The following is a 15,310-nucleotide window of genomic DNA, read 5'->3' on the forward strand; positions in this document are numbered from 1 at the left end:
CCCCCCCCCCCCCATTATCTCTTGTTTTATACTTAAGAAATCTGGAACCCTAAAAGATTAAATAATTAATTCTAGGTAAAATAACTACTTAGTAATGAAATAGGGACTATAGCCATTTGTTCTTTCTCTGTGGTTAAGTATTTTTTATCTGAAATGCTCAGGACCATAAGGGTTTCAGTTTTTGGATTTTTTTCATTCTGAGGAATTTGCTTGTACATAAATTGAGGTATCTTGGGGACGGGGCCCAAGTCTAACATAAAATTTATTTGTACTTCATATACAACTCATATTAGCCTGAAGAAAATTTTATACAGTATTTTTAGTGCAATTGTGTTTTGTGACTTGTCAGACAAGACAGATACGAAATTTTCCATTTGTGGTAATTTGTCAGTGCTCAAAACCTTTTGGATTTCGGTTTTGGTTTTTAAGTAACTAAAAAGGAGAACAGAACAATATACAGAGTTTGAAAATAATATTAAATTTGCTCTCTCATACCCGGCTCCATACATTTGTTTAAAAGTGATGAAATTAAACCAAGCATTTCAATCACATTTTAAAAAGATGCTGAATTTGGACTGAGGTCTAGGTCAGTGATGAACTGGATGCTTAGCTTGCGCAAGCCCTGGTTCAATCCCCAGCAACACAGTGCCCCTTCCCGCACCCCCACCATCCCCAACACAAATTTTAAAAGGAGCTAAATTTATTTTGACTTCCAAGCAGAAGTAAAGCTTTATTAAAATTATATTTATATTTATGAGGGGCTGGGGTTGTAGTTCAATGGTAGAGCGCTTACCTAGCACAAGTGAGTCACTGGGTTTGAGCCTCAGCATCACATAAAAACAGATAAGGTAAAGGTTAAATTTTTTAAAAAAATATTATATTCATGGTTTTAAAAAATAAAACCTTTTTAGAAATGGAATTATAAAAATGTTCTCAATTTTAAAAATTTATCAGTTATAATATTGTAGATAACATGTTAGAAAATGAAAGAATTTCTGTATTTTAGGGAAAATAAAGACACTTCCTTTTTAGTCTTTTTGGGTTGCTAATAAAGAACTTTAAAGCTGGATACGGTGGCATACATGTATAATCCCAGCAACAGGGGAGGCTGAAGCAGGAGAATCATAAGTTTGAAGTCAACCTGGGCAATTTAGTGAGACTGTCTTTAAATAAAAAATGAAAAGGGCTGGGATTATAGCTCACTCAGTGGTAAAAGGTCCTTGGGTTCAATCCCCAGGACTGTTACCCTACCCCCGCAGTCCCAACAGCAAAATTCTTAAAATCATGAATCAGAAATTAAAGTTAGAGTTAATAGGATGGAAATCCTTCTAAGCTTGAGACTTTCTTTTTAAATAATGCATTGAAAGTTACATATTTAGCCAAGTATGGTGGTGTATGCCTGTAATCCACTGGCTGAGGCAGGAGGAATGTGAGTTCAAAGCCAGCCTCAGCAAAAGCGAGGTGCTGAGCGACTCAGTGAGACCCTGTCTTTAAATAAAATGCAAAATAGGGCTGGAGATGTTCAGTGGTTGAGTGCCCCTGAGTTCAATCCCCTGTACCCACCCCAACTCCCCCCAAAATGTTACATATTTAAATGATTTTGCTTGTATTAGTGTAGGTTGATTGACATGACTTCTCTTTCTACAGATTATTTCAGAAAATTAAAATGCATATGGACTTAGAATTATTAATAAGTAGTTAAAATTATTGCATATCTGTGCTATGTTATTGCTCTAGGTGTGCAGCTGAAGTCACTGTTACAAAGAGACTTTACAAAGTAATCCTTATTTTGAATATAGGCAGTGATTATTTGTAGTGATAGAGATGTGCTATCTCTTAAAAGACCTTTAAGAATTTGGGTAGTCTGTTTATCATTCCCTTTGTTAAGAAGAAGAGTGAATATTTGTGAAATTATAGAATATAAGATAGTAGGGGCATTTTTATTATGCCCCAAGATATCTTTAAGTAATATACTTAGTACTTTGATTTAGAGGTAACTTTTCAGGAATACATTTGTCGTGTTAAGTATTGGCTATAATTCCTTTACAAAGATAACTGTACACATGAGCACAGTTTTCTGGGGAGTATGGAAGAAAAAAACCAGAGTACATAACTATTTTATTAGTTGTAAAATTTTCTTGAAGTGAATGTATATTTTATCAAATATTTATTTATATTTCTACTTATGGTACTGGGGATCAAACCCAGGAGTGCTTTACAACTGAGTTACCGTCTTAGCTCTTTTTATTTTGAGTTAGGATCTGGATAAATTACCAAGGGTCTTACTAAGTTGCTCAGGGTGGCCTTAAACTTGGGATCCTTCTGCCTCAACCTCTTGAAACTGGGATCACAGGCATGTGCCCCACCTCCAGCTTACTATTGTAAAGTTAAGCAACTTTAATTACATTTTTGACCAGTACTAAGTAAAAGAAGTTTATATATTAATATTCAGTTTGTCTAGTTTTTTTTTTTTTTAAACAGGTTTATATTCTCTTAAATACTTTAAAAATTAGTACTATTTGGCTATCTGGCTCCACAATGAACTTTATATCTCTTTTCTTTCTCATTTGTACCGCCTCATTTTTTATCTGCCAAGATTACTTTTCTTCTGTATTTGTGTATCATCTCAAATGTCCTTTGATCTTTTATCATTTTATTTAATTCTGTTTAATATTCTCATTTATTTTGCTATATCAGTGGTAATCATTTAGTAGATTGTCCTACAAGCTAGTAACCCATGGTTTGAAAATATGAGCATTTTTTCAACCCAAACTTTTTTTTGCGGGGGGGGGGGCGGCTATTAGGGATTTGAACTCACAGGCACTTGACCACTAAGCCACATCCCCAGCCCTATTTTATATTTTATTTAGAGACAGGGTCTCATTGAATTGTTTAGCGCCTCACTTTTGCTGAGGCTGGCTTTGAACTCTGCATTCTTTGCCTCAGCCTCTGAGCCCTGGGATTACAGATATGTGTACCATTGCACCCAGCTCAAACTTTTAATAATGACAGCTGGCCTGGTAACTTAAGGCAACTCCTTTTGCTTAGATTTGCCTTTTAGTGGAACTTATAATCATTGATGATTACTTAATTAATTCTGTCTGCTGATAAACTAATAGCTTGAACCAAACACTGTTTTAGTTTTAAGATATAATAGGATCCAAATCAGAGACCCCTTAGAAGAAATTTTGTTGTTTCACCCCCAGCCAACCTCTCCTCAGTTATTGTTCTTTGATTCATGTGACTTATTTACTCCTTTTTTTTGGAACAGAGATTGAACTCGTGGTCACTCAACCACAGAGCCACATCCCCAGTCCTATTTTGTATTTTATTTAGAAACAGGGTTTCATTGAGTTGCTTAGCATCTCGCTATTGCTAAGGCTTACTTTGAACTCTGAATTCTCCTGTCTCAGCCTCCAGAGCCACTGGGATTACAGGACTGCGCCACTGCACCTGGTTTGCCCACTAGTCTTTAGCAGCAATAGGTCCTCTAATAAACCTGTCCCATGTGACATTGCTCCTTTCTTTTTTTCTTTTTAATATTTTTTTTAGTCGTAGATGGACACCGTATCTTTACTTATTTTTATGTGGCAATGAGGATGGAACCCAGTGCTTCAGAAGTGTAAGACAGGAGCTCTGCCACTGAGCTACAGCCCTAGCCTAGATATTGCTCCTTTCTTAGAATTCCATGGGCCAGCCAGAAATGGTGATGCAAGCCTGTGGTCCTAGCAACTAGGGAGGTCGAAGCAGAAGATTCCAACTTTGAGGCCAGCCTGAGCAACTTGGTGAGGCCCTGACTTAACAGTTAAACAAAAGCAAAGGGCTGAGGATATAGCTCAGTGGTAGGGAACTCAGAAGTTGAGTCCGTAGTACCAAGGGGAAAAGAAATAAAGGAATTTCGTAAGGCATTTCTTATAGTGGTGGTGGTGGTGGGTGGGGGAGGTTGTTGCTATCTTCCTGGAAGTTACACTTAAAATCTATATGATTTTTTAAAAATGAATTTTTGTGGGGCTGGGGTTGTAGCTCAGTGGTAGAACACTTGCCTAGCATATGTGAGGCACTGGGTTCGATCCTCAGCACCACATAAAGATAAATAAATAAAGGTATTGTGTCCATATACAACTAAAAAAATTTTTTTTTAAAAAGTGAATTTTTGTAAAATTGTAAATGAAGTATGGTTTCATAAGCAACTATTAGTAAGAATGGAAGTTTATGTGTATATGATTTGTTACATGTGTATTTATAGGTTGTTTTTACTTTTGTAGGATTCTTTTCTTAGCAGTTTTGGTTTTTCTGGGGATATTAGTCTGAGGGAAATAAACTAATATAGGTAACAAAAATTATAAAGCGCCCCTCCCCTTTATATTTATGTAGTTTCCAAAAACATTTTAGGTATACCACCAAGGTCCCTGGAAATAATTTGTGTTTTATACAAGATCTGTAATTTTTGAGGTAATGTTCATTTTAATTGGCCCTAACCTATTTTGACAACTTTTCTTTCTATGGAAAGCATTGTTTGCTTCCTACAAATGCATGCTTAACCCTAAGGGATGTGTTAAGTCATTATGGACATGTTATTTAGTATGTGGATTTTTCTGTTTTCTGTCTTACCAGAAATTTTCCTGTTTACTCTTTAATACTTTGTTTAGGGTGAGGAGTCTGTGTCCTTGTGCAGTAGTCTGAAGAATTTCCCTTCTTTCTACCCCCAAGTAAGCCCAGTTGCTATTTATGAGCAGTTTGAGCTCTATTTGTAGTATAGTCTAAACCTGTTATTTCCTTGCTGTCTAATAAATTCAGAACCTTTAAAAAACAAATAAACAAAAACAACTTGTTTCTTCCTTAAGAAACAAGTATTGATAAATTGCCAAAACAAATTTGAAAGTACAGTGGCATTGAAGATTAAACTAAACTTTTTAGTAGCTCATTTATTTGAGCCATCCAGTTCTATAGTACAATAGAAAAAGGTGCTGTTAACCAACAAAGGGCATATGAATGAATTATTCAATTAATAATTTTGTGTAGAATAGTTAACTTAGATGTTTACCCCCTCAGAGTTTAGCGTTAGAACTTTTAGGGTCATGATCCATTAGTGGAACAATGAGATCGGTTATCAGTGGAACATTACTAGCATTTGAAAACCTCAAATAGGACATTACAGAAAATGCCAGCATGTATTGCACATACTATGGATATGGAATGTATATTTGTCCCAGTACAGATAAATAATTGCAAGTCAAAATTTGGAAGCCACCACATTAGTTCTTAGCCATAATGAAAATCTACTTATTCTTTTCAGACTGTGATAAAAATAGTAATTACAATTTATTACACACCAATTAGCATTTTTATACATAGCTTTTTCTTCCTGCAGTTTTTCTAGGTTAGCTGTTTCCCCATTTTATATATCAGTAAATAGATTCAGGGAGGTTATGACTTATTCAAGCCTAGATCCATACCCAGGTCTGTCTAGCTATAAAGCTCCAGACTGTACCAAAATAACAATGAAATAAAGCATAACTTGGATTTAGTCTAGAGAGATTGGGGTCTACTTTTTCACTTCCAAAGTCCAATGAGAATATGATGACTCCAGTGTATTTATTATAGGAAAATGCTTTGGTGGTTCTTAAAGAGCTTTTTATAAATAGCTCAGTTCATATAGTTCCTTGAGATAAAGGTTACTGAAGTCAACCATGTTTTTATTTTTGTTTTAATTGATAAATTTACGTGGATATGGAAGGAAAGAGTAAGAAAATAATACTACATATCATTTAAATTTTTGTAGGTAAGCTCTTTAGATGTTGAATTATCCGTAGGTGTTGGTATTTGTGTATAATGGCTGTTTCATTGATCTCATCAAGTAGATAATTTAAGTACTAAAAACTTTATCAAAGTATCTAAATGCTAAGAGAGTTTACTTTACTTTATTCAACAGTGTGTGAAAGTAAAGATTTACCTGATACAGTTAGAACAGTATTAAAACAAGAAATGAATCGTCTTTTTGGAGCAACGAATCCAAAGAATTTTAATGAAACTTTTCTGAAAAGGAATTCTGATTCATTGCCTCACAGATTATCAGGTAATCACCTTACTTTGTCTTTTTTCAGCTTTCTAAAACAACTTCAGTATTTTAATGGAACAATGATAAGTTAAGCTTATCATTAAGAGGGAATATGCATTTTTTTTAAAAAAAAGAGAACATGTTTTATTTTTATTAGACCTAATAGTAATGTTTACAGAATTCCATATGGAAAAATGTTAGAGGCATGCACAGGTGTTAGTCCTGTTGAAGAGATGTAGTTGTGAGGAGGAGGTGAGATCTGGCTGTATCTATAAGGGGGTGTGGGGTGTAAGAGTTAGCTGGGTATTAAGAAGAGAGATTTGTGTAGTCAGCTTTTTCTTGTTTTGACAAAATACCTAACAAGAACAACTTAGAGGAGAAAAAGTTTATATTGGGTTCATGATTTCAGAGGTCTCAGTCCATGGTCAGCTGGCTCCATTGCCCTGGGCCTGAGCTGAGGCAGAACATCATGGTGAAGGGAAGTTGTCACCTCACAACAGAACATGTGTGGTCTGAGCCAGGAATAAAATATAATCTCCAAGATCATGCCCCCAGTGACCTGCTATTTTCAGCCACACTCCACCAGTCTACAGTTAACACCCAGTAGTCCATTGAAATTATTACTTCATCAGATGGATTAATCCACCTATGAGGTCTCACAGCTCTCATAATCTAATCATTCACATCTGAACATTTCTGCATTGGGGATCATGCTTTCAAAACATGAGATTTTTGCAGGGGATATTCCCAGATTCAAACTAACATCCTGCTCCAGGGCCCCAAAAGTTCATGTCCATTTCACATTGCAAAATATATTCAATTCATCTTTAGGAATTCCCATAGTCTTAACAGTTTCAGCATTGCCCAGAAGTCCAAGTCCAATGTTTCCTCTGAGACTCAAGGTAAACTCTTGTCTGTGGGCCCCTGTAAGATCGAAAGCAAAGTTACATGCATCTGATATATAGTGGCACAAAGTAAACATTTCTGTTCCTAATGAAAGGCATAGAGGTGTAGAAAGAAGGGATAGGGCAAAGCAAGACTGAAACACAGATGTCCTGTAGCTCCATATCTGGCGTCTGGGACACATGGTGGTGACATATGGTCTCCAGAAGGTTTGGACAGTCCCATCCCTGTAGCCTGGTTCATTGTAGCACATATGGCCTCTCTCTTGGCCTGTGCTCACTTTCTTCAACTTTCCTCAGCAGACATCCCAGCCTTCTTGGTCTCTTTTAATCCCAGGGATCCTTACCTCAGCTTTGGCTTTTTTTTCTAAGCCTCACACATCACTCTGTTAGGATGCCTACAGGGATTCTGCCTCTGCTACACTGGCCTGAGCCCCCAGGCCTTCCTTTGAATCTGAGTGGAAGCCTCTATGACCCTTTGTAGCAGCATCCTGTCTTCCTGCAGAACCAGCAGCATGTGGATGATGTCAAGGTCTGCTACCTGCTCAGGCAATATCTGGGCCTCCTTGGGCCACTGCTGCTGAATGAAGCCTTTGGGTGCGTGGGTGGCTGAACATGGTGAATTGAATCCTGGGGAAACCACTTTTCAGGAAGCCTGGGTGTAACATATTCCAAACAAGCTTTCACTTATACACACTTCAGTCTTGTCAATTCCTGACATGCCCTCAAGACATCTTTCCTGTTAGTCTGTGCTAAGTACCTAGCTTCTCTTTAGTGGTGGTATTCTCTTCAGCAATCACATTTTCCTTGGTACCAGTTTCACATCTTTCCTAGCCAAACTGCAAGACTTTCAAATCTTTTGTGCTTTGTGCTCCCAATTCTCACAGTGAAGATGGCTAAAAGCTTCAGCAGTATCTATGCCACTGCCTGCATGCTATGCTGCTTTGAAATTTTCTCCACCAAATTTAACAATTAGTGCATCTGAAACCTCAAGAGCATGTCTATTCTGGTCTTTAAAGCTCACTCCAAAATTGCCCATTAAGCTGTGCTTACAGCATTCTGTGGCTTCCCTCACCTGCATCACCAAACTTTCAAATTGTTCCTACAAAGCAGTTTCATAGACTGATGGGTTAGTCACAACAATGACCCTATTTCTTTGTACCAATTTCTGTGTTAATGTCAGCTTTTCATTTATGTGACCAAAATATGTGACAACAACTTAGAGGGGCTAGGGTTTTAGCTCAGTGGTAGAGCACTTGCTGAGCATGTGTGAGGCACTGGGTTCAATTCTCAGCACCACATATAAATAAATAAATAAATAAAGGTCCATCAACACTAAAAAAAATTTTTTTAAAAAAAGCCAAAACAACCCAATAACTTAGAAGAGGAAAAGTTTATTTTAGCTCATGGTTGCGGAGGTGAGGCAGAATATCGTGGTGGAAGGGATAGCTCAGGAACAAAACTCTTCTTATGACAGCCCCTGGGAGGAGGCCTGTTACATTTTAATTCTATAAAAACAGGCAACTTAAATTTGCTTGTTTTTATAGAATTAAACTTAAATCAAGATCAGTTGTTTCTCCTAGTTCACCATTGGCATTACAAACAAACAAATATAATTGAATATAAACATGTACATAACAATGGAGGTGGAGCTTGCTTTCTTCTCATTCTTCCCTCATTGTGCTCTTCAGATTCTCTCCATGTGACCCTCATCCCATTTCTCATGCTTATGTAGGTATCAAATTTAGCAATGATAAACCTGAAATCATCTCATAGTTCACAAAATCTAAGGGTAAAAGGTCTGTGTCCAAGAACCAAGGTCGGGACTTTATGGGACTTTGTGGATAGTGCTTTAGTGTGGTATGCTTTTTAAATTCCTGGCTAAGAAGCCCAGCAGCTATTATTGCCTTTGTGGAAACCTGAATTCAGCTTTTGTCTCACACCATGGAGATTTGGTAGCCTCTCTTCACCTCCCTCTCCCACTTGTATTTTATGAAGTATTCCCTTCACCACCAAATCCTTATATTTATTTTAGAAAGAAAACTTTCCATGGTTTCACCACATAAAGGCACGTATGATTAGAATATTTGTATTTCTTTATCTCCTTGTGCACATTTCCAAATACATAGTGTTTTATTGCTAATGTATTATAATCTCTTCTCCTACTCTGGACTGTTATAGTGTTTCTCAGGATTTTTGTTTTTTTTAAATTACAGTGTCTTCCCATTTTTAATATGTAATAATACATTATGTGCACCTATATCCTGCATTTTATATTTGATTGAGTAGAGGATAAGATAATGGTTTTACCTTAAAATAAATTTCCTTTTTTCCTCTCGTTTAGCTGCCAAAATGGTATATTATTTAGATCCTTCTAGTCAGAAACGAGCTATAGAATTGGCAACAACCCTTGATGAATCCCTCACTAACAGAAATCTCCAGGTAAAGAGTTTTGAAATAATTTGTAAGAAAACCTAACTACCTTTTCTCTAGTCACCAAGAGAAATAATTGTTTTCTTTATTTATGTATAATATTCTCTAAACCATTATGAATTTGTATCAGAAACAGCTTATCTTAAATTTATTTAGGAGAGAGTGTGTGTGTGTGTGTGCGCTTGCGCGCGCACGCACATGCACGCACCAGGGTACCTGACATTTCATAATGAGTTTTACATCTATAAGTTGGAATAACTATTTTAGAGATATGTTTTTGTAAAGTTATAGAGAGATTCTATAGTTATTTGGGGGTTTCAACTAATTCGCCTTTTCTGAGTTAGCAGTGGTCTCAGTGAAGATTATTACCTACTTATGATTTATTTACCAGGAACTAAGTTAAAAAACTTAAATAGAACAAAATATATATTATGAGGATATGGCAAATGTTACTTCTAGTTTAAATTAAAAACAAAGGACAGCTGCCTCATGTTACAATCAGCCTGATAGACAATTTTATTGATGATAGTTTCATGTTCATTTAATAACAAATAAAAAGGAATAATTAAACTTTTTGGTTGCAAATTAATGCATCATTTAGATTAGAACCTGGATTTAAGAACCTGGTAGCTTGGCAAAGTTTATAGGGTACTATGTTATCTAGAAACTAAATAGTGTTTTCCAGCCCCCCCCCCACCCCCTTTTGGGTACTGGGAATTGAACCCAGAAGTGCTCTACCACTGAGCTATATCTGCAGCCCTTTTTTATTTTTTTATTTTCAGACAGGGTCTCACTAGCTTGCTCTGACTAGGCTCGAACTTGTTATCCTTCTGCCTCAGCCTCCCAAGTCGCTGAGATTACAGGTGTGCACCACTGTGCCTGGCCTAAGTAGTGTTTTCTTTTTTTAAGAGAGAGAATTTTTTAATATTTACTTTTTAGTTTTTGGCAGACCCAACATCTTTGTTTGTATGTGGTGCTGAGGATCGAACCCCGGCCACACACATGCCAGGCGAGCGCCCTACCACTTGAGCCACATCCCCAGCCCCCTAAGTAGTGTTTTCTAAGTGAAAAGATAAAGAAAGGGGCTGGGGATGTGGCTCAAGCGGTAGCGTGCTTGCCTGGCATGCGTGTGGCCTGGGTTTGATCCTCAGCACCACATACAAATAAAGATGTTGTGTCCGCTAAAAACTAAAAAATAAATATTAAAAAAATTTAAAAAAAAATAAAAGAAAGAAAACATGAGAAATGCATCTCAGCATGAATCATTTAAAAATATAAGAAACAGACTTACCTAGGGGGTGATTGAAAGAATCATTGTTTTGTTTTCATCAACCCAATTTTTCTTGGTTTGTGCTTGGTTTGTGGATATTCCTTAAGATGCTCCGTAATTGGAATACAAAGTTGAGAAACCAGTGTTTGATTTTGCTGGGTGGCTATAAGCCTCCAAAATATTCAGAATGCTTTCATGTGTTAATTGGCATTGGCATTGTAAATTTTGACATTTATACAGAGGGCTAGGGTAGGTATGAAGTGAAGGGTCATGCACTTGCTGAGTGTTCCTTTAAATCCAGCACCTTGTATACATTGCCTCACCTTAGTCCTGACCTTGTTCATTTATTTGTCTCTATTTATGCTTTTTGTATAAACCCTGCAATTTGCAAGAAATACTTTGAAGGCCTTGAAGAACATTCTAATAGAATGTGTACACAGGAGTACATTTTTTCCTTTTTAGTATGCCCCCCCTTTTAAATAATAATTATTATTTTTTTATTTTAGAAATCGGTTAATGTCAATGTCTCATGAATTCACAAAAAAAGTCCATTTTTGAACAAGTTATAACATGACCTTTCTTCTCTCTTTAGACTTGTATGGAGGTATTAGAAGCCTTGTGTGTTGGTAGCCTAGGAGACTGTAAAGAAGCTGCTGAAGCTTATAGAGCAAGTTGTCATAAGCTTTTCCCTTATGCTTTGGCTTTTATGCCTCCTGGATATGAAGAGGATATGAAGATCACAGTTAATGGAGATAGTTCTGCAGAAACCGAAGAACTGGCCAATGAAATTTGAACATCATTAAACAAGAAAATGGATGATTTTGGACCATATCTAGTGTATAATATTTTTGTCACGCACCTGCTGCATTGCTCTAACTTACACAGAATGAGAGGAGTAAATGGTCTTGCCTTCAAATAGTGTTTTACGTTTTTTATCCTGCTGAAAAAGTATATATAAAATATCTAACATTACAGGACATAGGTTCAGTCTCTTAAAAAATTAAAAGCTGCTAAAATTGAGGGATTAAAAAAAAGATACCTTATCCTATTCCTACCTACCCACCATGTTTTTAAACTAATTTATATAAAATCTGGAGGCTATTACAGCTAACAAAGCAGGTGTGTGGCAGAAATATTACTTTAAATTTGTCTTGTGAGATTTTACTATATCTCAGACAGCATAAATGCTGTTTTAGCACTGGATTCTTTCACTGAGCACAAAGAGTTGTTGGGGCTTTAGCATCTGACTGATTTTGTTACGGGGTTGATTCTGACCATAGGAAGTATGCAATGTGAATCACTATTTACGGAGAAATCTACAACAGATGCTTGATGTTGTAGAAACTGGGACATATAGATACCAAGCAGGATTATAAGAAACCTAGGAGGTGTTCAATACGCTTGTTGTGTTTCCAAAATTCACTGTACATGATCAGTTTGGTGTTCTTGTACCACAGTTTTTAACTGAAGGAACCAGTTGGAACAATCTCAATTTTAACTAAAACTTGAAGAACTAAAATAACAATGCAAACCTTTTAGCATTGTTTTGGCCAAACTTGTTAAAACTGTAATGCAAGAACCAAATGCACTGTGATGTGGCACCAACTAATTAGCAAGCATGAATTTTTCACCCAAGAGTGAAAAAAGAAAATCCACCATGGCTTGAAGTTACAGACAGAACTCCTGACTACCATTCTATGACTGATCAAGAGACTAATAGTTAAAACCTCAGCAGGCCTTGTTCACGATATGCAGAAAAAAAAAGTGCTGCAGTTTAGATACCTCTGGAATTTTTCCACAGTGTCACAGGTTTGTAATACTTGAAGCCCTACATTTCTAAGAATATATTTCTTGCTCAGTTGTTTCAGGCAAGCCCAAGACTTTGTAATTTTTAAAGGGCCCAAGATTTTTTTTTTCCAATAACAGACCAGCTTCTTTTTCCTGCAGTTACAGATGTAATTTCTTTTTTGTTGTCAAACATAAGGTACCAAATATGATGCAATAAATTGTTTTGAAAAACAGTTGTGTGAATATTTCCACTAATCTGTGTTGGGCTTCTGTGAAAATACACAGGTGGAAACAGAGGTGCAAGCCAGAGGCCATGTAGCGCACTGTCAAGCTAGTGCAGTGGGCGCTTTTAGAATGGGCTGATGCTGGTGTCAGGGAAGTTCCGTAATGAAGTGTAATGTGCCCCGACATTAAGGCTTCATTGAGGGTGGGATGGTGGCAGGTACTATGAATGTAACTCATACTCTGAAAGGAAAACAAAACTACTTTGGGAAAAATGAGCCTTAAACATGTCAAACCTGTACACTGAGAACTAGCCTCAGGCTCAATATTCTCATTGCATTTGCAAGATCTGAGCAAATAAGATTAAGTAAAATGAATCAGCTGTGTATATAATTGAACTTTTTGTAGTACTTTTAGTATATAGAGTGTATACTCTAAAGGGAATTTTCAGAAATCCTAATTGTTTCATTGATTCTTTCATAGTACATGACCTGCATTCCACATCCCAGTCTAACAGTTTAGTGATAAAAAGAAAATTACAAACAGAACTCCAGTGCTTTGTTTTGTTTTATTAACTGGCCCTGTCTCAGGAACATCTTAACAGATGGCAAAAAAATAAAACTTTTTTTTTTTTTTTTTCAACTTCTCCTATGAGTGGCAACAGAAGTTCTTATTGTTGGGAAAGAACACTAGTGCTACCTCTGCCACTAATGAGGTGTTTGGAGGAGGCACCAGCCATATGTAGGGGGTATGTGTGTGAATTCTGTTTAAACTCTACTGTATATTGAAATGAAATTCATCTATATGTCTTGACAATGTTCAAATGATGTAGATTGTCTTAGAATGAAAAGTACTCAGAACTCTAAATGCAGATGCCACCCATGGGGAGCTAAATTCCTAACATGTATATTGTATTCCAACCCGATTTTACTGGAAACTATTGAATAAATCTTTTATTTTCTTTCAGGTTTACTTGATAGTGGATACATTGTCTGGTGTCAGAGGACCTTGACTGGGTTCATTTTATGTCCAGACATCACCCCTAAAATATTGTGTACTGTACCCTCTTGCTCTAAGAAGTATCAACTAAATCATCTCATATTTGCCTCATTCATTAATTTCCAATGATACTGTGGGGGAAAAACAGGGTTAGAAAACAAGTGGAAAAAATTGCAGTGATGTTGTAATCTAAACAAGTGCCTTATGTTTATTGCTAAGAACTGGTGTTATCAACCCTTTTGATAAGAAAGGGTCCCTTGACCTGTATTAACATAGGAAAGTAAAGTTCTTTTCATTTTTTCTTTATATTCAGTTACTCTTTGTCATTTCTCATTGGAAGACTAAAATCTTGACTTAGGTTAGTCTACTCAGCTTTAATTAGATAGTTCTGAGTCATACATTTTCACCATTTTTTTCTGTATTTATTATGCGCAACAATAAAGTATGATCTTTCATGGCATGACTAAATGTAGTGCCGATGTTAGTGAAGAGCTTTCCTGTGGGCTGTATCAGGCCCTGTTTTTCAGTGTTTGCATGTACTCTGTGGTATGTTGCTTATTAGAGCTGTGAAACGAAAACTGACTATGAAGAGGTCAGAACAGTGCGGTCCAGATTCAGGTAGGTTACAATAAATTCAGGGAAATCTCTCTTCTGTGCAGTTTCTAGGAATATTTCAGCTGCCATGTGTTCCATGTGTGGGAAAAGCTAAAAAATGAAAAAGATGGGTAATATACAAGACATACTTGTGTAAGTATATACTTGTCTTTCAAAATTGCCAGCCTTGAATTCTGAAATTAGGAAAATTCAAAGAACTTTCTGGTGGAAAGTAGTGTAGTCTTCCTATTTTAGCTCATGCTGCTGCTGCCTTTTTTTTTTTTTCTCTAAGGCAAGGTTTCTTTTTTTTTTTTTTTAATGTGGTGCTGAGGATCGAACCCAGTACCTCATGCGTACTAGGCAGACACTCTACCTCTGAGCCACAACCCCAGCCCCAAGATAAGGTTTCTTAATATTCTGTTTCTTAATAACTGTTGCTGAATCTGCTACTAAGTCTAAATTAAAAACAAGATCCCATGTAATGGTTATGACTGTGTTGTAACATGGGATGCCAAAACATTAAATTTTGTTTCAATTTTGACATTCAAAAATCTTTCAACCTGTAGCAATAAAACATTTTTGGAAAATTATTTATCAAATTGCACTTTTAACTTTCAGCATGCAACCTATGAGATGGATCTTGAAATAAAATATTTGTAGTATGAGGAGGTTCTGGAGAAAGTAATGCTCTATTTTTAGCAGCACAGAAGAGTGTCTTTATACTGTCTAGATATACAAATACCAGAGCAAACTGGTATTTGCATTAGGACATATCTCTTTATGATTACATTAAAAATGAGCCAAAGGAGAGGGAATAGTATAAGAAAGAAGTGGAAGTTTCCCACTGTTGGTTTATTTAGGTGCCTTTAAGTACTGTCAGTTTTGGTACTATTGCCAGAAGAAAGAAAAAACTCAGATAATATTAGAACTTTTACTAACTAGTCAACTACAGACAAGATTGGAAGTCTTCAGCGTCCTTTATAGAATTCTTTTGGCCAAAAACAAAACGTAGACTTTGTTTCAAGGCTACTTATACCAAAAGTA

At 36.3% G+C, this 15,310-nt stretch overlaps 1 protein-coding gene across 3 annotated transcripts in view; it reads left to right on the plus strand.

Moving 5' to 3' along the window:
- The window catches only part of Naa15 (N-alpha-acetyltransferase 15, NatA auxiliary subunit), a 94,869-nt gene extending 80,734 nt beyond the window's left edge, over positions 1–14,135 (plus strand). For all 3 annotated transcript variants that reach the window (XM_048812078.1, XM_015479050.2, XM_048812080.1), the window contains 3 exons: positions 5,933–6,076; positions 9,305–9,402; positions 11,256–14,135. In XM_048812078.1, the coding sequence (XP_048668035.1) occupies positions 5,933–6,076; positions 9,305–9,402; positions 11,256–11,456 (443 nt within the window). In that variant the 3' untranslated portion in view covers positions 11,457–14,135. The remainder of the gene's footprint in view (positions 1–5,932; positions 6,077–9,304; positions 9,403–11,255) is intronic.
- The last annotated feature ends 1,175 nt before the right edge of the window (positions 14,136–15,310 follow it).

This window comes from Marmota marmota, unplaced genomic scaffold, assembly GCF_001458135.2.
Source record: "Marmota marmota marmota unplaced genomic scaffold, marMar, whole genome shotgun sequence".
In the NCBI taxonomy this organism is placed as follows: Eukaryota; Metazoa; Chordata; class Mammalia; order Rodentia; family Sciuridae; genus Marmota; species Marmota marmota.